Raw genomic sequence first — 21656 nt, 5'->3', positions numbered from 1 at the left:
GTTGAATTTATATATATAATGTGTGTTGAGTTTATATATACAATGTGTGTTGAGTTAGTATTTTTACATATCAGGTAGGTATTGAGTTTATATATATAATGTTAGTGTTGAGTTTATATATATAATGTTAGTGTTGAGTTTATATATATAATGTCAGTGTTCAGTTTGTATTTGTATATATAATGTAAGTATTGAGTTTGTATATATATTGTAAGTGTTTAGGTTATATATATAACGTGTGTTTGGTTTATATATATATAATATGTGTTGAGTTTATATATATATAATGTGTGTTGAGTTTGTATATATCAAGTAGGTATTGAGTGTGTATATATAATGTAAATATTGAGTTTGTATATAAGTGTTGTGTTTATATATATAATGTAGTATTGAGTGTGTATATATAAAGTATTATTCAGTTTGTATATATAAGTATTGAGTTTGTATATGTAATGTAAGTATTGAGTTTGTATAGTTGCTTCCCGGTTGAATACAACATGGTAGCCTTCAAATCCAATGTAAACAAGTTCTTGTTGAGCCGTCCCTCATAAATAATCAAATTCTACCTGATCTAGACCATTAACGATTACTACACTACCACCTTACGTTCATTAATCATTATCCTCGAGTGACCTGCGAGCTTTGATAAGTCGTGACTCCCAAGTAAAAAAAAAAAAACTAGGAAAGGAAGAACGAATCTTAATAGTTCTTGTTCGCGCTTATTTCATGTATAAAAAATTAGGAATTATTCAGGTTCACTACCTGAAAAAAAAAAAAAGCAAAAAAAAAAAAAAAGCAAACAAAGCACAAAACATATTCTAAAAATATAAAAGTACATTTTCTGAGAAGAAACGTATGATTGCAGTGAGGAAACACCTTTGCTTATCAGAGCATGAGGAGTATTCCTTTTACGGTTGTGAGAAATATTTTACATGAGTTCAACTGAAAACATTTTAAATTCATGCTTTTTTTTTAAGTAAAAAAGGTTATCGGGCGGGGGGGGGGGCTTGTATAATATCTAAATTTTAAGTATCACGCACTTAAATGAAAAGCTGTGAAGGAAAAATAAAGGAAGTGGGCAGACAATAAGAGGAACATTCAATAACTAATACCTCTGATCCACTTCCTTTTGTCTGTGAAATTTTACATGTGCAATGATTTATATCTCTATTTGTTATGTGGCAAATTACAACTCTTAACTTATTATGGTTTCTGATTTACAGGTGTTTGAACAGAGTCAAGTGTGAAATGGAGCCTATTGAGTGTCACACAGTGATCCACTTTTTTCTGGGTGATGCAACCTAATTTTTTTTAATCGCATCATAGTTAAAGAACCAATCTATAGTGTTCTACAATTATGGTCTCCAGAACTGTATTAAACGATGGGTGAAATGTGTATCTCTGGGTCGTTCCCAAGTAGAGAAAGACTAATAACCGTGCCAAGTATCGTTTCTCTACTGCTAGGAAAAATAGGCCAGGAGCATTACTTATTGAACGCCCATCGTATGTTTCACTGGTTATGTTGGCTTACTAAACCAAAAAGATGAAAACACAGTGAGTGTTGAGGACATGCGTTTCATGGATAGAAATAATATAAGAATATACATGTGTAATATGAGTCTTACAGGCAGGATTAAATCAGAAAGATATAAAATCTCAACAGTATATGGATATTTGTGCTGAGACAATTAATCGGAATCGAATCGGGAACCGAAAAAATGATTTCGCGGTATCAGAATAGGTATTGGAATCGAAAAAATTTGTGCCTTATTAAAATTTGTGGACTTATTGCAGATTAGTTACTCACCAAAAACTCTTTTTCATCTTCAAGGCTTAAACAGATTAGCTACCAACTGAAAACTCTTTTTAATCTCCAGGACTTAGATAGATTAGCCACCCATCAGAGACTCTTCTAAAATTAAACATGACTTTCAATTCAAAACCAACCTTTTTTTTTCCAGGGTATTCCACCAGACTGGTCCCTGGCAGAGGTTTCCGATTCTTTTTCCTGATCTAATTAGCCACCTATTTCATGACCCTTGTCGTGTAATTTTCTCCCTCTTTAAGTATTTGAACATCGCCGGTAGACAGTATTGCCTTTCTCTAAGTAAAGAATTAAATAGTTCTGTTATTATTTTTTTTAGTATTATTTATTTTATCGAACAAAATTTGTTTAACTTATCTCCAGGTGTTAATTTATATTTCTCCTCCCTTGTAGCTTGCCGATCTCCGAGCATAATTTTTGTGTTTTTCTTTTTAGATATATTTTTATGCTCAAAATTATTTGGTAATTTTATTAAGCTTACAGTTCTCTCCTGATTTTATTAAGCTTACAGTTCTCTTCAAATTTTATTAAGCTTACAGTTCTCTTCAAATTTTATTAAGCTTACAGTTCTCTTCAGATTTTATTAAGCTTACAGTTCTCTTCAGATTTTATTAAGCTTACAGTTCTCTTCAGATTTTATTAAGCTTACAGTTCTCTTCAGATTTTATTAAGCTTACAGTTCTCTTCAGATTTTATTAAGCTTACAGTTCTCTTCAGATTTTATTAAGCTTACATTCTCTTCTGATTTTATTAAGCTTACAGTTCTCTTCAGATTTTATTAAGCTTACAGTTCTCTTCAGATTTTATTAAGCTTACAGTTCTCTTCAGATTTTATTAAGCTTACAGTTCTCTTCAGATTTTATTAAGCTTACATTCTCTTCAAATTTTATTAAGCTTACATTCTCTTCAGATTTTATTAAGCTTACAGTTCTCTTCAGATTTTATTAAGCTTACAGTTCTCTTCAGATTTTATTAAGCTTACATTCTCTTCAAATTTTATTAAGCTTACATTCTCTTCAGATTTTATTAAGTTTAAAGTTCTCTTCAGATTTTATTAAGCTTACATTCTCTTCAGATTTTATTAAGTTTACAGTTCTCTTCAGATTTTATTAAGCTTACAGTTCTCTTCAGATTTTATTAAGCTTACAGTTCTCTTCAGATTTTATTAAGCTTACAGTTCTCTTCAGATTTTATTAAGCTTACAGTTCTCTTCAGATTTTATTAAGCTTACATTCTCTTCAAATTTTATTAAGCTCCTCGTCTTCACCTTGTCTTCATTTTATATTTACACTAACGGGCTTACTTGGCATTGCCCGGGTGTGTGGAGGTGTAGTAAGGAACCCAAGGTGGGGGTGGGGGGAATAATAAGTGGTAGTAGTGGGGAGGGGGATCAAAACAACAGTAGGCAGTTTGGGTGAAGAGAGTGTTTTAGAAAAAAAGTGATAGTAGGCAGGCATGCAGGCAGGCAGGCTCTAACCCTTTACGTGGAGGAGGAAAAAAAAACCTAACGTCTCCATCATGCAACCGAAAGTTGCAAGCGGTGAAATTAAGCGTAGTCAATCCGACGAAAACGATGACTTGTGAAAATGTTGGTGCAAAATCCGATCCCTCCTTGTAAAAAAAACTGTCCAGTTGAGAGTGAAGGAATTAATGTTTTTAGCCGATTTTTCGATATTTGTTGTCTGAAGGATCTAGCTTCAAAACGATACTGATCTCATGAGCATCTGTTGTGCATGTTGAAAATTTTGGGCACACACACACACACACACACACACACACACATTTTGCCCTTTATATATATATAGATTAGTAGAGGTGCCCTGCGTTGCGCGGGTGTTTGTAGGTGTGTGAAAAAAGAAAAAAAGAAGGCGAAGGTGTTTTAAAAAATCATAGTAGCGAAGGGGGGGGGCAAGATGGAGAGAGGTGTTAAAAACAACAAAAAAAAAAAAGTGGTGGTATGCAGGTAGGCCCGAACCCGTGACGCGAAGGCGGAAAAGAAAATGTAAGAAAATCTGACATGTTACCAATGCTCCATCAACCGACCGGAAGTTCGCAACGTTGAAATTAAGAAAAGTCAATCAAACCAATACGACGATACAATGACTTGCAAAAAATGACAATGCAAAAAAAAAGACCCCTCCCTGTAGGAAACTGGCCAGTTGAGGGTAAAGGAATTAGTGTTTTGGGGCAATTTTTCGATATTTGTTGTCTGAAGGGTCGAGGTTTAAAACTATACTGGTTTAGTGAGGTACCATTACCTCTGTCAAAAGTTTTTGCAAGACATACAAACACACAAACATACACACATATTTTGCCTTTTATATATATAGACTAGCGGGGGTGCCCGCGTTGCCTGTGTGTTTGTAGGTGTGTGTGTGTGTAGGGGAAAAAAATTGGTATAAGGCAAAAGTGAAGGAGAAAAAGAATGTGAAAAAATAAAAAAAATAGAAGAGGAAGAGGAGAGGAAGAAATAGCACAAATTTTGTGAAAGTCGCTCAAATAAAAGATAGAGACGACCTCCTTTTGTAAATCGGAGATATTCTAATCTAGGGAGTATATAAAAAGTTCTAAAGTACCTCCCCCCGAGCGCACCCCCCTTCACCAGCCTTTGCTGGACATACAAAAACATGTGTACCACTTTTGCCCTTTATATACATAGATGTTTCTGAAACAATTTTTTAGGTTTGTTTTACAATCCACAGAGATTCGAAAAAGTGGTCCAAAATCAAATATATAAATTAAATATACAACAAACAAATATTACCACAGCCAATAAAAGCTACTTTGCAACCTATCTGCATCATTGTTTCCTGTCTTTAAGTAGTTTTAAATGCTTTTTATTCCATTTCAAATATTAATCAGTTTTACAAGCTTTCGAATTGTGAAAACAAGATGACTGTCGTCTTGTCCATTCTTTAGGCAGACTTGTTTTCGATTTGTTGTGCTGTTTTTCACAAACTTTTTTTTTCTTGGAGAAGGGGTGAATTCACCATTAGGAAAGTTCCGTCCGTGCAAGGAAAGAGTTTTTTTAAGTGGGGGTCATTTTTATTTAGCATCTTATGTTGGGGGGGGGGAGGGATTCAAAGCATCCTCTTTTTTACTGTCATTTATAATTTACTCTTCTACCTAGCTGGATAAGTTTGTTGTGTTTTAACTTATTTTAAAGTGTTTATTCAGTGCGAAAAACAAGAAGTGTCAACATGATAGGGTCACATCTTTGAAGTCTTGATAATCACTCAAAAATAGAAAATCAAATAAAATACTGGTTCCTTTAATTTTTTGTGGGGGGAGGGGTAGTAACGGGTAAAACAAACAATATTTTTTTTTTTATTCCTTTGTAATTTTATCTGTGTCGATGATCAGTAAACGTATTTAAAATATACCGTGCCTCAGAGGTTTTTTTTTTTTTTTTTTTTACATAGGCATCACCACATTATCAAGGCCAAGAGGCCACTCAAGGATAAGGGTTAAAGAGTGTACAGTAGAAATTGGACATTATAGGTAATGAAAATTTGGTAAAGTTGATAACTTATATGGAACGGCTCATCAAGAACTTATTTATGTTGAACTTGAAGACAACCATATTGTAGTCAGCCGGAAAGCAGGAAAACGGAAGACAATTCCACAGGCGTGCAGTTCTAAGAAAAAAGCTTTGTTCATGGACTCTACGTTTAGGTTTAGGCACAGATAAAGAGTGGGGGGAATTATTGATAGTGTTTACAGCTAGACGAGTGTTTCTTGTGAAAGTTTGGCGAGGGGGGACCATAGATTGAAGCTCAGTCAAACACTTTCCATGAAAATAACGATACATCAGAGACAAACTCGCAACATCTCTTCTGTGAGATAGAGGTTGCAAGGAAGAGAAAAGGACATCTCCTACGAGGCTACGAAGTCTATTTTGAACTCTATCAAGGCAGGCCAAGTCCTTTCTGGCAGATGCTTATGAAATTCACACATAAACATACGCTCTCCGGAAATGGTATAACGGTAAAAATATTTAACCTTACCTGGTGACAATAAAACTGGTTCTGACATTGGGAGTTAAATCATGAGAACCAGTCACAGTGCAAGGTTCAGTCAGTTTAGCATTCTGACACATTAAGTCAAGACTGCAGTGAGCGGCCAAGGTAGAACATTGACGACTCCTTCCGATAATTTTGGAAACTTCTTCTCCAGGACACGTCAGTTGAATTATATCCCCAAAGTGAATCAGGCCATCATTCACCACTGTCAAATCAACCTATAAAAAGAAGAAAAATAAAATAAAAGTTATAAAAAGAAAAAAAAAAAGAAAGAATAGTTTGCTTTTAGTAGAAACTAGCAAGCCTACTCGACATTGCTCAGAGTAATAAAATTAATAATAGATCTAGGCACCTATTCAGTGAAGATCAGGCTGGTTATCGGATTATTTTTATTTTTATTTATTTTTTTACAAAGGAGTCACAACTTTTCAAAGCCCAGAGGCCACTCGAGGATAAGGGTTAATGAGTGTACACTAGTCAATGCGACAATATCATAGCTATCGTTAGTAGTGGAAATTTGGTAAATTGGATTACTTAAGGGGACGGCTCATCAAGAACTTGTTTATGTTGAACTTGAAGATGACCATATTGTAGTTAGCTGGAAAGCAGACAAGTGAAAGAGAGTTCTATAGGTGTACAGTTCTAAGAAAAAAAGCTTTGTTCATGGAATCCACGTTTAGATTTAGGCACAGATAAAGTGTGGGGAAAATTATTGATAATGGTTTCAGCTAGACAAGTGTTTTTCCTGAAAGTTTGGCAAAGGGGGAGCTCATAGATTGGAGCTAAGGCGAGCACTTAAGTATGTATGTCGAGGGAGCACAAGTGCTATGAGTTCATCAGAGTACATTCCATTAAAGTACTTGTAAAACAGACACAGGGATGTAACATTGTGGCGATGGGACAGAGGTTGGAGCTTGGCTGATAATGTGGAATCTATTAGATTTTAGACTGTTTTTTGGATCCTGTCTAAGAGTGAGGTACTAGTGGTAGATGCTCCAGCCAAGATGTGTCAACAATACTCCATGCATGAGCGAATTGTGGCTTTGTAAAGATTTAGGATGCTCTCTAGTGTGAGTATTTTTCTAGCAAGGTAGAGGAAGCCTAGAGTAACCTGGAACAATTCCATACCCTCTCAGCTGAAAATCTGTTTAGTTAAAGAAAAGTAATTCAGTACTTTAGAGAACTCTTCTCAAGAAGGAGATAGCTTTGTTGGTCATTTCCCCTCAAAGTACTGAAGCTACTTTTGTTGTCTACAGTGAACATCAATTGATCCAGCGACATACTTCAGAACCATCTTAAGGTTAGCACAATACTTGCACAATTCAGTCATCCTTATACTTGTACAAGGTAGAACGATAAAATTGTCGTCCTAATAAAAACAACACTACAGCTTTATTTTAAAACTTTTATTGAAAAAATCAATTCAGGTAACTTGATTTTGTAGTAGAGCTGTCATCGATTCAATGTAACTGCCTCAACCTCAATCATCGCCGATACAGGTCTGGAACTGGCTTTTTCCAGCACCAGTGGGATCTCAGCAAATACTCAACAGATGGTGGCGATCAGGCTGGCTTTGGTGTTGTGGGAGGTCATGTTGGTGATGTTCTCGACAAACAACCAAACGAAGTAGTCCAGCGGATTCAGGTTGGGGGAGAAGGGGGGCGGGCAGAGAAAGAGGGTACAAATTTGTAGCACTCTTTCTGAAGCCAAGCCTGGGTCTCTTTGGACTTGTGGGCCAACACCAAGTCCTGTTGCCACACCCAGGGTCTGTCAGTGGCCACCTGATTGCACCAGGGGATCACCACAGTTTTCAACACATCCAGGTACACTTTGCTGTTGATTTTCAAGCCAACTTTGAAAATGTGAGGTGACATTATGTGGCCCTCACTTGAAACGACACCAAAGACCATAATCGTGATTCATCCAATGTGTTGAGCTGTATCCTCAAGCATTGTACCATCCGGATTTACATTTCGAGAGTGCTGGCAATGGTTCTGTTGTCATAACTTGGATTGGTAGAAAGCATGAGTGCATAAGGAGTTGTCTGGATGGTTTACAGAAAATGCTAAATAAAATTTTTGTGATTTTATTTTTTTTTGCACAAACACTGGCCAATTTTTCAATGAGAAATATATTATTTCTGTCAGTAGGAAGCTAATTCAATGAAAATTATTAAAAAATAAAAACAATATTTTTGAATAATCTATGTCCCCCTCACCCACTTGCCAAACTTTCATCTGTGATTAAATCTAAAAGCAGATTATATAAACAAAGCTTCTTTCTTAGAATTGCCTGCCTGTAGAACTCTGTTCCACTGGCCTGCTTTCCAGCTCACTACAATATGGTCCTCTCTAAGTCCAATGTAAACAAGTTGTTGTTGAACCGTCCCCTTAAATAATCAAATTTTAACAAATTTCCATTATTAACAATTACTATGCTATTGTCCCTATGACTACCATGCACTCATTAGCCTTTATCCTCGAGTGGCCTTTACAAGCAGTGACACCTTTGTAAAAAAAAAAAATTATTGGACAATTTTTATGAAACTTTTAGAAAATTGAAATTCACATCAAGAAAAACAAAAAAAAATATTGTAAAGTAAGTTTCATGAATAAAAATTTATTTTTTTTGATAACAAATAACTGATGTTTTTGAATAACAAACAAATTATATTTTTTGGATAACAAACAAATGATATTTTTTGAATCACAAACAAATTATAATTTTTGAATAACAAACAAATTATATTTTTTGAATAACAAACAAATTATATTTTTTGAATAACAAACAAATGATATTTTTTGAATAACAGACAAATTATATTTTTTGAATAACAAACAAATGATATTTTTTGAATAACAAACAAATGATATTTTTTGAATAACAAACAAATGATATTTTTTGAATAACAGACAAATGATATTTTTTGAATAACAAACAAATTATATTTTTTGAATAACAAACAAATTATATTTTTTTAATAACAAACAAATGATATTTTTTGAATAACAAACAAATGATATTTTTTGAATAACAAACAAATTATATTTTTTGAATAACAAACAAATGATATTTTTTGAATAACAAACAAATTATATTTTTTGAATAACAAACAAATGATATTTTTTGAATAACAAACAAATGATATTTTTTGAATAACAAACAAATGATATTTTTTGAATAACAAACAAATTATATTTTTTGAATAACAAACAAATGATATTTTTTGAATAACAAACAAATTATATTTTTTGAATAACAAACAAATTATATTTTTTGAATAACAAACAAATGATATTTTTTGAATAACAAACAAATGATATTTTTTGAATAACAAACAAATTATATTTTTTGGATGACAAACAAATTATATTTTTTGGATAACAAACAAATTATATTTTTTGGATGACAAACAAATTTTATTTTTTTAAATAACAAACAAATGATATTTTTTGGATGACAAACAAATTTTATTTTTTGAATAACAAACAAAAGATATTTTTTGGATAACAAACAAATGATATTTTTTGAATAACAAACAAATGATATTTTTTGAATAACAAACAAATTATATTTTTTGAATAACAAACAAATTATATTTTTTGGATAACAGACAAATGATATTTTTTGAATCACAAACAAATTATAATTTTTGAATAACAAACAAATTATATTTTTTGAATAACAAACAAATATTTTTTGAATAACAAACAAATTATATTTTTTGAATAACAAACAAATGATATTTTTTGAATAACAAACAAATTATATTTTTTGAATAACAAACAAATGATATTTTTTGAATAACAGACAAATTATATTTTTTGAATAACAAACAAATGATATTTTTTGAATAACAAACAAATGATATTTTTTGAATAACAAACAAATGATATTTTTTGAATAACAGACAAATGATATTTTTTGAATAACAAACAAATTATATTTTTTGAATAACAAACAAATTATATTTTTTTAATAACAAACAAATATTTTTTGAATAACAAACAAATGATATTTTTTGAATAACAAACAAATTATATTTTTTGAATAACAAACAAATGATATTTTTTGAATAACAAAAAAATTATATTTTTTGAATAACAAACAAATGATATTTTTTGAATAACAAACAAATTATATTTTTTGAATAACAAACAAATGATATTTTTTGAATAACAAACAAATGATATTTTTTGAATAACAAACAAATGATATTTTTTGAATAACAAACAAATTATATTTTTTGAATAACAAACAAATTATATTTTTTGAATAACAAACAAATTATATTTTTTGAATAACAAACAAATGATATTTTTTGAATAACAAACAAATTATATTTTTTGGATGACAAACAAATTATATTTTTTGGATAACAAACAAATTATATTTTTTGGATGACAAACAAATTTTATTTTTTGAATAACAAACAAATGATATTTTTTGGATGACAAACAAATTTTATTTTTTGAATAACAAACAAAAGATATTTTTTGGATAACAAACAAATGATATTTTTTGAATAACAAACAAATGATATTTTTTGAATAACAAACAAATTATATTTTTTGGATAACAAACAAATTATATTTTTTGGATAACAGACAAATGATATTTTTTGAATCACAAACAAATTATAATTTTTGAATAACAAACAAATTATATTTTTTGAATAACAAACAAATATTTTTTGAATAACAAACAAATTATATTTTTTGAATAACAAACAAATGATATTTTTTGAATAACAAACAAATTATATTTTTTGAATAACAAACAAATGATATTTTTTGAATAACAGACAAATGATATTTTTTGAATAACAAACAAATGATATTTTTTGAATAACAAACAAATTATATTTTTGAATAACAAACAAATGATATTTTTGAATAACAGACAAATGATATTTTTTGAATAACAAACAAATTATATTTTTTGAATAACAAACAAATGATATTTTTTGAATAACAAACAAATTATATTTTTTGAATAACAAACAAATGATATTTTTTGAATAACAGACAAATGATACTTTTTGAATAACAAACAAATTATATTTTTTTAATAACAAACAAATGATATTTTTTGAATAACAAAAAAATTATATTTTTTGAATAACAAACAAATGATATTTTTTGAATAACAAACAAATGATATTTTTTGAATAACAAACAAATTATATTTTTTGAATAACAAACAAATTATATTTTTTGAATAAAAAACACATGATATTTTTTGAATAACAAACAAATTATATTTTTTGAATAACAAACAAATGATATTTTTTGAATAACAAAAAAATTATATTTTTTTAATAACAAACAAATTATAATTTTTGAATAACAAACAAATGATATTTTTTGAATAACAAACAAATTATATTTTTTGAATAACAAACAAATGATATTTTTTGGATAACAAACAAATGATATTTTGTGAATAACAAACAAATTATATTTTTTGGATGACAAACAAATTATATTTTTTGGATAACAAACAAATGATATTTTTTGGATGACAAACCAATTTTATTTTTTGAATAACAAACAAATGATATTTTTTGGATAACAAACAAATTATATTTTTTGAATAACAAACAAATGATATTTTTTGGATAACAAACAAATGATATTTTTTGAATAACAGACAAATGATATTTTTTGAATAACAAACAAATGATATTTTTTGAATAACAAACAAATGATATTTTTTGGATAACAAACAAATGATATTTTTTTAATAACAAACAAATTATATTTTTTGAATAACAAACAAATGATATTTTTTGAATAACAAACAAATTATATTTTTTGAATAACAAACAAATTATATTTTTTGGATAACAAACAAATATTTTTTGAATAACAAACAAATTATATTTTTGAATAACAAACAAATTATATTTTTTGGATAACAAACAAATATTTTTTGAATAACAAACAAATGATATTTTTTGAATAACAAACAAATTATATTTTTTGGATAACAAACAAATATTTTTTGAATAACAAACAAATGATATTTTTTGAATAACAAACAAATGATATTTTTTGAATAACAAACAACGGATAATGAACAATTTTTTTTTTTTTTTTTGATAAAAAGAATTTACTGTTTGAAACACTCGATAATAATTTAAGGTTTAATGGTTAGAAAGACCAGGCAAGTGCTATATTGTTTTTTTCCATAAATATTGGGTATTTGTTTAGTTTAATCAAGACATTAAAACATGAAAATATGGAGAAAAAATATATATATATTGTGCATACCCATTATGGAATTAAGTTTTCATAAAACAATTTTTCACTTAATTTGATCATTTTCTTTTTACTGAGGAAAGTCAAATTTTAATGAGATCGATCGTTTCACAACCACCTTGCCTATTTTGCGGACGAAGAGAGGGTGCCTTTAAATGAAAAAGTTATTAACGACGGACAAAATAAAAAGGGGATTAAAAAAGGACAGAAAAACTCTGTAAAATAAATGACAGCAACTAAAACATTTATCTTGGTATTTTTTCTGCCCATGTTTCAAAATAATCTCGTCAAATTTTGACAAACTTCAAGCGGTGATGGAGTTATCTCCTTTGGCGCCCTCCCCCTCCTCGTCGTCTGCGAAATAGGCAAGATAGCCGGGATATGATCAATCTCATTAAAATTTGATTTTTTTTCTGTAAAAAAACTCCCCAAAAAACTACTTGATCAAATTAATTTTTTTATGAGAACTTAATTCGATAACGCGTACCTATAATATATTTTTTTTTTCAATATTTTCAATTTTTAATGTCTTGATTAAACTAAACAAGTACCAAATATTGCTATTTATTAAAAATAAAATTGATATTTTTCTTTCAAATTTTCGAACAGTAAAATATTAATCTTCAGGAAATTGGACAATTTATTCTTTTGTTTTTTCTTCTTTTTCTTTTTCTTCCTCTTCATTCTCGACTTAACTTCACACCTCAAGCCATCCTAGGACTTAGCACCATCGTGGCATATCAGAGGAAGAAAAAGACAAAGGAAAAAATGAAGATGAATTTTTGAAAAATTTGAAAGAAAAAAATTTTCAATTTTATTTTTAATAAATAAGAATATTTATTAAAAGCAATTTTACACTCGTCTGGTCTTTCTAACCGTTAAATTTAATGATTTTAAAATTTTTTTCAAATCGAGATAAATATTTGGATTTTTTTATAATAAACTAATCATAGCAAACAAATGTTTTATGATTTTTTGAAGGCGCACACACAGCGTTTCACCGCCGTTTCAGCAACTTCCGGCGTTTTTTTGTAAACCACCCAGACGATTTTGACGATAATACGGTCCTTATACTGAATGAGTGTCAAAATGGAATTCTTTGCTTACCCTTTTCAAAATATTCTCATTAACAATGGGTCTCTTTTGCATAAGAAGCTGGCCATTTTCTTTTTTCAGCAAAAAATCTTTCACGTTGCTCTGAAAGCGGAACAAAAATAGTCAGTAATGTTTGAACATAAACACCACCCCCCCAAAAAAAAAACAAAAAAAAAAGAAAGAAATCAAACAGAAGCAAAAAAAAAAAAAAAAAAAAAATCGACATGTTTTTTGTTCATATTTACTTGCCTCTCCACAAGGACAGAGTTAGATATAAGGTCGATTTTAATGTGGAGAAAATCCAGTCCACCAAAAAGGAGCCCTCTAGATAGGAACAAAAATTAAAATTGACTCAATCTAGAAGGATTCTTCTTTCACTGTCCAAAGACAAAAGATAAAGTGTGTTGTCAGAACAGATACTACGCTTTTTTGTTTTGTATTTCAGCGAAATAAAAATAAAACATAAATATTACACCCCACTCATCGATCTTGGTGGCCCCAAGTATGATGAAGGCCCTATAAAAGGTGGTTTCAGTTCAGTAGTGCTCTGGAGGTTTCAATAATTTTACTTTTTGTCCCTTTAAAATGTTTGCAAAACATTATATAGAGTCCTTATTTACTTGTATCCATACGAGGACAAAGTTAGACAAGGCATGAAGCCACTTGATGTAAGAAGCTAAGAAAAAAAAGAATACTACTTTAATGTAAAAAATTAGCCAATGATAATTGATAGGTCAATAGATTCCAACTCAGACATCAAAAATTCTTCACCCTTTGTCAGAAATATTGCACATAGAATATGAGAACTAATAAGTATTTTTACTTATGGATGTTGGTAACCTTCATCCCATACTTCCTATAAGTACCCATTTTACAAAAGAATTGGGAAAAACAATGCCAACAACAGAATCAAGCCGTTCAAAAAGTTATATATGAATTTTTCTACAAATGAAGAAAGCAACCGTGGAATTTCCCTAAGTCACATCATACCATTTCAAGTTCAAAATGATAATAATCAACTTCAAATGAACTTATTTTCAAGTGAAAAAATTAATCAACTTCAAAATGGTTTAATCAATTTCAAATTGAAAAACAACTTCAAAATCAAAATGAGAAATAGTCAACTTCAAAATGGATTAATCTACTTCAAAATGGATCAATCAACTTCAAAATGGTTTAATCAATTTCAAATTGGAAAACAACCTCAAAACGAGAAATAATCCATTTCTAAATGGAACAATCAATTTCCAATTGGATAAACCTCTACAAAAGAAGATGTAGAAGCAACAGATGATATTTAATTTCAAATAAATTTCTTTGGAACGTTTATATTATTTTGTATCCCTTTGAAGTAAAAATAAAAGAATAAATATTAAATTTATTTGCTTTATATTATTAATTCTCAATTTGAAGTTGATTACTTGTTATTTGGAAGTTGTTTTCCGAATTGAAGTTAGTGGGTGACGTCACAACCATAACGAGAAGTTATGCATGGTGGGAGAATAAGGAAATAATTGTTGTTGTTACAAAAACAAAAGAAAAAGACTTGAGTTATTTTTTGTTCTATGTTTCTTGTGGCGTACTCTGCTACAATGTGTTAGGTCTATGTGTGTAAACGTATGTAACGTTACAATCAGAATAATTAAAACAGAACTTTTACAAACGTAACTCAATCCCAAAACTGAAGTATTTGTAACATACATTTTGTGTAAAGCATTGCATTGGTCAAAAAAAATTTTTTTAAGCAGATATTACAACCGAGTTGATGCAATTCCACATCTGAATTGGAAATCTTGAAAATGTCTGTGATTTGTCTGGTTGTCAAACGACAATCTTGTTTAACTACAGCTTTAACTTAGTCACTTTCGATCATCTTTGGCTAGCAAGAATAAAGAGTATCTCTCACTGAAAAATTTCCTCTTCAAACTCGAGTAAACCATTTCTAATACACTCCATTCTGTAGCATGGCATAACTTTTTGGTGCTCTGAAATCACTCCTGTTCATCCGTTCACAGATAAAGAGGGGGAAAATTATTGACAGTGGTTTCAGCTATACGAGTGTTTTTTGTGAAAAATTGGCAAGGGGGACCAGAGATTGGAGCTCAGACGAGCACTTCCCATGGAAATAACGATAAAACAACGACAGGCTTGCAATGTCTCTTCTGTGGGAGAGAGATTGCAGGTAAGAGAAAAGGGCATCTCCCACTAGGCTACGAAGTCTATTTTGTACTCTGTCAAGGCAGGATAGGCTGTTTTTAGCAGCTCTTGCCCAGATATGGCAGCAGTACTCCATCTTTATCCCCGAGTAGCCTCCAGCCTTGATAAGTGGTGACTTCCTTGTAAAAAAAAAAAAAAAAAATGGTGAAAGTAAATTTTTGGCAGAACGGATTTTCTGGGATAACTCTGGTTGCCCTCACCCTAGGGTCCATTATAGGGGTAGAATTGCCCCAAATCATTCATCCGTTTGTTTGTTTGCACTTTTCTCAATAACCAAGCCTTGGATTTTTTTTAAAAATTTTGCACAAACATGAAAGTAAATTTTTCACTTATGGAAGGGGACCCTGTATGCTTGGCTTATTTTTTCTATTTTTGTAGTAAAAAAAAGCATAAGATGTCAGTAGTGCTCTGCTTAATCTTCTATCTCAAAGTTTGAAGTACGAGTAAAAATGTAAGAACTTCCTAACTCAAAGGCTTATTACACCAAATATGGGAGTTGAAGAATAGGAATATAAAACGATCTCAATTAGGCCAGAAAGATAACATACAAATTATGAACAAAATTTTTGGTCAACATAATATGTATAAAAAAAAAAAAACTGTAGTGAAACAAGCGTTGATTAACTCTATTTAGTATAATAATTGATAGGTGGGTCCCCTCTACCGTGCTAAAAATTACTCACACCAGAGAGTATCCTATATTATTTGCCCGTGTATGGAGTATTGTTATCACATTTGGGCTGATGCATCTACCACTAGTCTCTTGCTTTTAAACAAGATCCAAAAATGAGTCTCCAATCAGATAGGTCCCACACTATCAACCAAGCTGCTTAAGGAAAATGTCTGCACTCACTTTAATTAGCGATTAAGAGAAAATAAGGATGTATTAATGCAAACTGTTTTTGACATCTGGTGGCGGGTAGGAGACCAATGAATTCGCCAATCGTTTTTATAACCACTGGCTGTGCTAAACCAACTAATGAAATCTTTCAAAGTTACTATAAAAATTGTCGAATTTTGGATTCAATCAGTTCGCCATTAACTACGTCACGGACCGCATTTGATTCTTGGCCGCCATCTTGGTTACTGCCAATTACACTCAGGATCTTATCTAAACTACGCTGCCATCTTTGTTCAACATAATATCTCAACACTTAACAATTAACCAATGAAAAGAAAACAGTATAGTAGTTTGTTTGAAGCATTGCAAATAAGTATATACTTATCTGTCTATCTATAAAAGTGAGAATGTGTATGTGTGTGAGGACACTTCTCAACCTATATACTCAACGAAGTTTTGATCTATAGACTTGCAATTTAGTATATAGGATAATCAGACATATGGAAACTTTTAATCAGTTTTCATCCAGAAAAAAAAAAGGCTGCTAAGAGGTCAAAATTGAAAAATTTGTAAGGGGGAGTCATCAGATTTTTATCTGTTTTTCAACTGTTTCACGAATGTGCATGCGTGCAGTCGTGGAACATGACAGTTTCTTTATGTTAAGAATAAGAAGGTTTGAAAACATTTTGGAAACGTGTCAAGCTGGTTTAATGGTTATCGTACTTGACTCACTATCTTTAAGTTTTGGTTTTGATCTCAGCTCGATTATTTTTTTTTGTTGTTGTTTTACTTACAAGAAGTGAACAATTTAGAAAAAAAAACAAAACATAATACTTGCATACACATATCTTATTTTCTGTATAAAATAAAATATAATAGTTATGCGTATTTTATGACTTGTTAGTCTTATATATAAGGCTGTTTGCAATGCGGTAGAGGCCAGAATGATTAAAGCGATTTTGAACTCTGTTTATGCAACAAAGCTTTCCAAGATGTGGCAGCAATACTCCACCTTTGAATGTATTTACACATCCGAAGCATCTTGTATTAAACAAATTCAGTTCATACAATTGATGAGATAAGAATCATAAAGAGGAACGAATACAAATCCGTGATCCTTTGCTATCCAAAGTCGTTCAACTCTACTAAAACTGTCCCTTGTCACAGACACTTAGCAAATAAAAGCAAGAAATTGTATTATCAAGGGTCTGTGAAACAGATGTGATGACAAAATCGATTTCACAAGCCAACAATGATTTTGTTAAAATCAATACCACAAGCGTTTCGTCCAGGAAGCTTTTAGTTTTGAAAGATTACAAATTCACTAACTAGAGAGAAGAAAATGGATCTCAGTTTTACTTTCGACAGAACTATTTACTCACGCTTTCCTTATTTTTCTCCTTTAGTCCTCACATTCCATGAACGACGGATAGTAATATTAAAAGAATTGCTGTTTTCTGGGTCGGAATCTATCCATATAACATACATTGTTCTCTATTTTAGTTTTTTTTTTTTTTACCTTGAAGTAGTATTTCTTTTTCTTTTTTCTTTTTTGCTTTGAAGTAGTATTTCTTTTTTTTTTTGCTTTGAAGTAGTATTTTTTTTTTTTTTTGCTTTGAAGTAGTATTTATTTTTATTTTTTTTTTGCTTTGAAGTAGTATTTATTTTTTTTTTGCTTTGAAGTAGTATTTTTGTTTTTGCTTTGAAGTAGTATTTATTTTTATTTTTTTTTTTTTGCTTTGAAGTAGTATTTATTTTTATTTTTTGCTTTGAAGTTGAAAACAAACAAATGAAAGCTTTTCAGTTTTCAGTAAGTGTTTTTTTATTGTTGTTTGAATATTTAAAAAAACAATAAAAGCCAAACATTTTTCTATCTACACAGAATTATTTTTTGAAGCTAGAAACTTACTGAGATTATCAAATTATTTTATTTGGTAATTAGTTTGCTTAAACAAACTATTCATGTTCCGAAGTTTCTAGGGACAAATAACTCTAAAAAAATGTTTTTTAAAAAATCGATGTTGGAATAATAATTCCAAATAAATTAAATTAAATATGTTATCTATATAATTATTGTTTAAAATTTAGAAAATAATAATTTTAAATAGAACACTTAAAACAATTAACTCACTAGAAACATTAACTAAGATACTGCTATTTAATAAAATCGATTTTTCTTAATGTAATATGCAAATGAGATGATCTCTTAATTGTATATAGTTTGCAAGAATCATACTATATATAGAAATGGATGAAAGAGTGAAGTAAGGAACTGTAGCAGAAACAAATGGAACTTTTTTCTTCCTCGAATCAATGCTTCCCCCCTATACTATTTGGCCACATACTGACCAATCAGGGGTACAGCGCATTGATCCTTCCTATCCCCTAAGGAAATCGGCCAGCGTCCGGTTTGAAGAAGAACAACTCGTTCTCACTGAGAGAGACACCAAACAGAAAGGACCTCCCTTTTCTTCTCTCTCTCCACCTCGGTGAATTCTAATGGTATCGACGATTTCACGGGGAATAACTACCGGAGTCCAGCTTTTGACAAGGAACATATCACATTCTCCTTAATAAACCTTTGTTGTGTTACATTTTATGAAGTTGTTGCGTTCGTCATTTCAGAAGCTTGTATTGAATTATTTATTTTATTAAGTTGTGTCCTAAAAGCATTCTAAACCCTAAATAACCTTCAAACAAATAGACAGGAATACGAATTTATTTATATAAATAAGATATATATTTGTAAATTTTGTTGTTTTTATGTTTGTCGTTACTGTTGTTGATCGTCATTCATTCATTTCGGATGAATCAGATGATTATGGTTGGCATTCGTTTCCCTGATATCTTTGAAATTAAAAATCCCAGGTTGTCAGTCCGTGTCATTAATCACTAAGCCATCATCACCTCCTTGTTGTTGTGGTTGTAGTTGTTTAGCAATGATGATTTTGTTTGCATTCGTTTCCCTGATATCTTTCTGTTAAGAATTCTTTCTAGAACGAAACTGGATACTTATGGGGAGGGACCACGTGTAGGTTGCCAACGTTTCTAGGTAAAAGGTTTCTTTGTGGAACGAACAGGATTCGAACTTGACACATCTAGGTTGTCATCCTGTATCGCTAATCGCTGAGCCACTATCGCCTCACTGCCAATGCAAATAAATCCGTTGCTACAAAACTGTGGAATTCCCAAGAGTCCTACAAATAATTGTAAATGTGGGTAAAAAAATATTCATGATTTGTGAAGGCATAAATCTTTAAAGAGACCAAATCAGTTGAAAAGTTATCCACTTGCCATATTAGTGCGATTAACATCATTAGTGTTATTATTTACAATTAGTGTTATTAATGTCATTAAGTACTATTAGTGTTATTAGTACAACTGCTATATGATATTAGTGTTCCTATTTACTTGCCTCCCCACAAATGCAGAATGTACGGCACAATCACGTTGCCACACCGGTTCTCGCCAGACCACCGAAGTAAAGCAACATTGAGCCTGGCCAGTACCAGATGGGTGACCATTTGGGAAGGCTAGGTGCTGTATGTACCTTCTGGGAAAGTTGGGCATGGGGCCAGCACCCTCACCCTGTAAAAAGAACTTCTCGCTACAAAAACATCTACAAAGTTGTAGATGGCCTATGCCCCTCCAGGGGCTCAAGGGCTATGGATGGATGGACCACAAATGCAGAGTTAGACACAAGGTTGGTTTTTAATGTGGGAAAAATCCAGCTCCCTCAAAAAGGTGCACTCTGGATAGGAACAAAAATAAAAAAAAATTGTCTCAGTCATGAGGAACTCTCCTCCACTGACTGAGAACAGAAAAGATGAAGTGCAGCACCAGAACAGATACTACACTTTGATTTTTATTTATTTGCTTCCCCACTCAGCAAATTAGGCAGGAGGCCGTTTTTTAATGTGGAGATAGGGGGAAGGGGGAGGGAAATGGGGATCCAGCTCCCGAGAGGAGGGAAGTGGGAGCTGGATTAGAAACTGTTGGTATGAAGGGTTGCCCCTTCAGTGACCAAGGTCAGATATGTGGGGTTACCCCCACATATGGTCTTTGCTAGTCATAGCTGGTCTTTGCTAGTCATAGCTTTGCAGTATCTGCCGGAACAGATACTACACTTTGATCTCAGCCCGAATATTAGTGTTCCTATTTACAATGCCTCCCCACGGGACAGAGTTAAACACCAGGGTGATTTTTTAACTTGGCAAAAAGAAACAAAAATAAAAAAAGTAGTCTCAGTCGTGAAGGATTTCTCCTCGACTGAGAGAGAACAAGGAACTGAAGTGCAGCATCTGAAGAATAGATACTACACTTAGATCTTGGCCAGAAGGCCAAGGCATACTTTTTAAAAGGCTTTGGTTTGCGAAAACAATATTTCCTCCCAAAAATTTATTTTTAAAAGATTTGTTTAAAAGAAATTTTAATCCTTATTCATCTACCACTAGTTTCTCACTCTACTACAGGGTCCAAACAAAGAGTCTCAAACTATCAGCCAGGCTCCAATCGCTGTCCCATCACCACAATGTTGCATCCCTACGCCTGTTTTACAAGTACTTTAATGGAATGTGCTCTGATGAGCTCATAACACCTGTGCCCCCTCGATATAAATACCCCAGACAAGCCCAACAAACAGCAAAATCCCACCTCTTCACTGTAGATGTTGGAAAGCCTTCTACTCTAATAGTTTCTTTTTCCCATCGAATTGCTAAGCTTTCAAATTCCTTCACTGTTTCCTGCTTCCCTGACTGTACTAGCATGTTGAAATTTAAATGTAATGTGAACAGACATCTCACTTCTCGACTCCCTACATAGTTCCCATGCAGTCACAGTCCCAAATAATTGCCTCTTCCGCCCAAGTGGCAATATGCCTTGTTTGGGGGTGAATGAAAGTAAAAAAAAAAAAATAGATTGATAAATCTATTTTAGATATTTTAACCACTTATAAAGGCCTGGAAGCCACTCGAGGATAAGGGTTATTGCGTGTACAGTAATCAATGGGATAATATCGTATTAGTCGCTAGTAATGGAGATCTGATAAAGTGTCTTACTTAAGGGGGCGGTTTATCAGGAACTTGTTTATGTTGGACTTGAAGACATCCAAGTTGTAGTCAGGTGGAAAACAGGCAAATAGAAGAGAGTTCCACAGACGTGCACTTCAAAGAAAGAAGCTTTGTTCATGAAATCTACGTTTTGATTTAGGAACAGATAAAGAGTGGGGAAAATTACTGACAGTGGTTTCAGCTAGACTAGTGTTTTTTGTGAAAGATTGGTGAGGGGAGACCAGAGATTGGAGCTCAGACGAGCACTTGCCATAGAAGTAACAATAAAACAAAGACATGCTTGCAACGTCTCTTCAGTGAGAGAGAGGTTGCAGGGAAGATAAA

The 21656-nt window shown here is 31.5% G+C and overlaps 1 protein-coding gene across 1 annotated transcript in view; it reads right to left on the bottom strand.

Moving 5' to 3' along the window:
* Positions 1–21656, bottom strand: part of LOC145276746 (cilia- and flagella-associated protein 161-like) — a 174255-nt gene that overhangs the window by 129717 nt on the left and 22882 nt on the right. Inside the window, exons 2-3 of the mRNA XM_080127977.1 lie at positions 13218–13307; positions 5833–6065 (exon numbers count right to left, since the gene is read on the bottom strand). Coding sequence (XP_079984103.1) covers positions 5833–6065; positions 13218–13307 — 323 coding nt within the window. The remainder of the gene's footprint in view (positions 1–5832; positions 6066–13217; positions 13308–21656) is intronic.

This window comes from Euprymna scolopes, chromosome 5 (assembly GCF_053919585.1).
Source record: "Euprymna scolopes isolate OS-2025 chromosome 5, ASM5391958v1, whole genome shotgun sequence".
Classification (NCBI taxonomy): Eukaryota; Metazoa; Mollusca; class Cephalopoda; order Sepiida; family Sepiolidae; genus Euprymna; species Euprymna scolopes.
The sequence above is the reverse complement of the archived record's forward strand: the minus strand, read 5'-3'. Positions and strand labels throughout refer to the sequence as shown.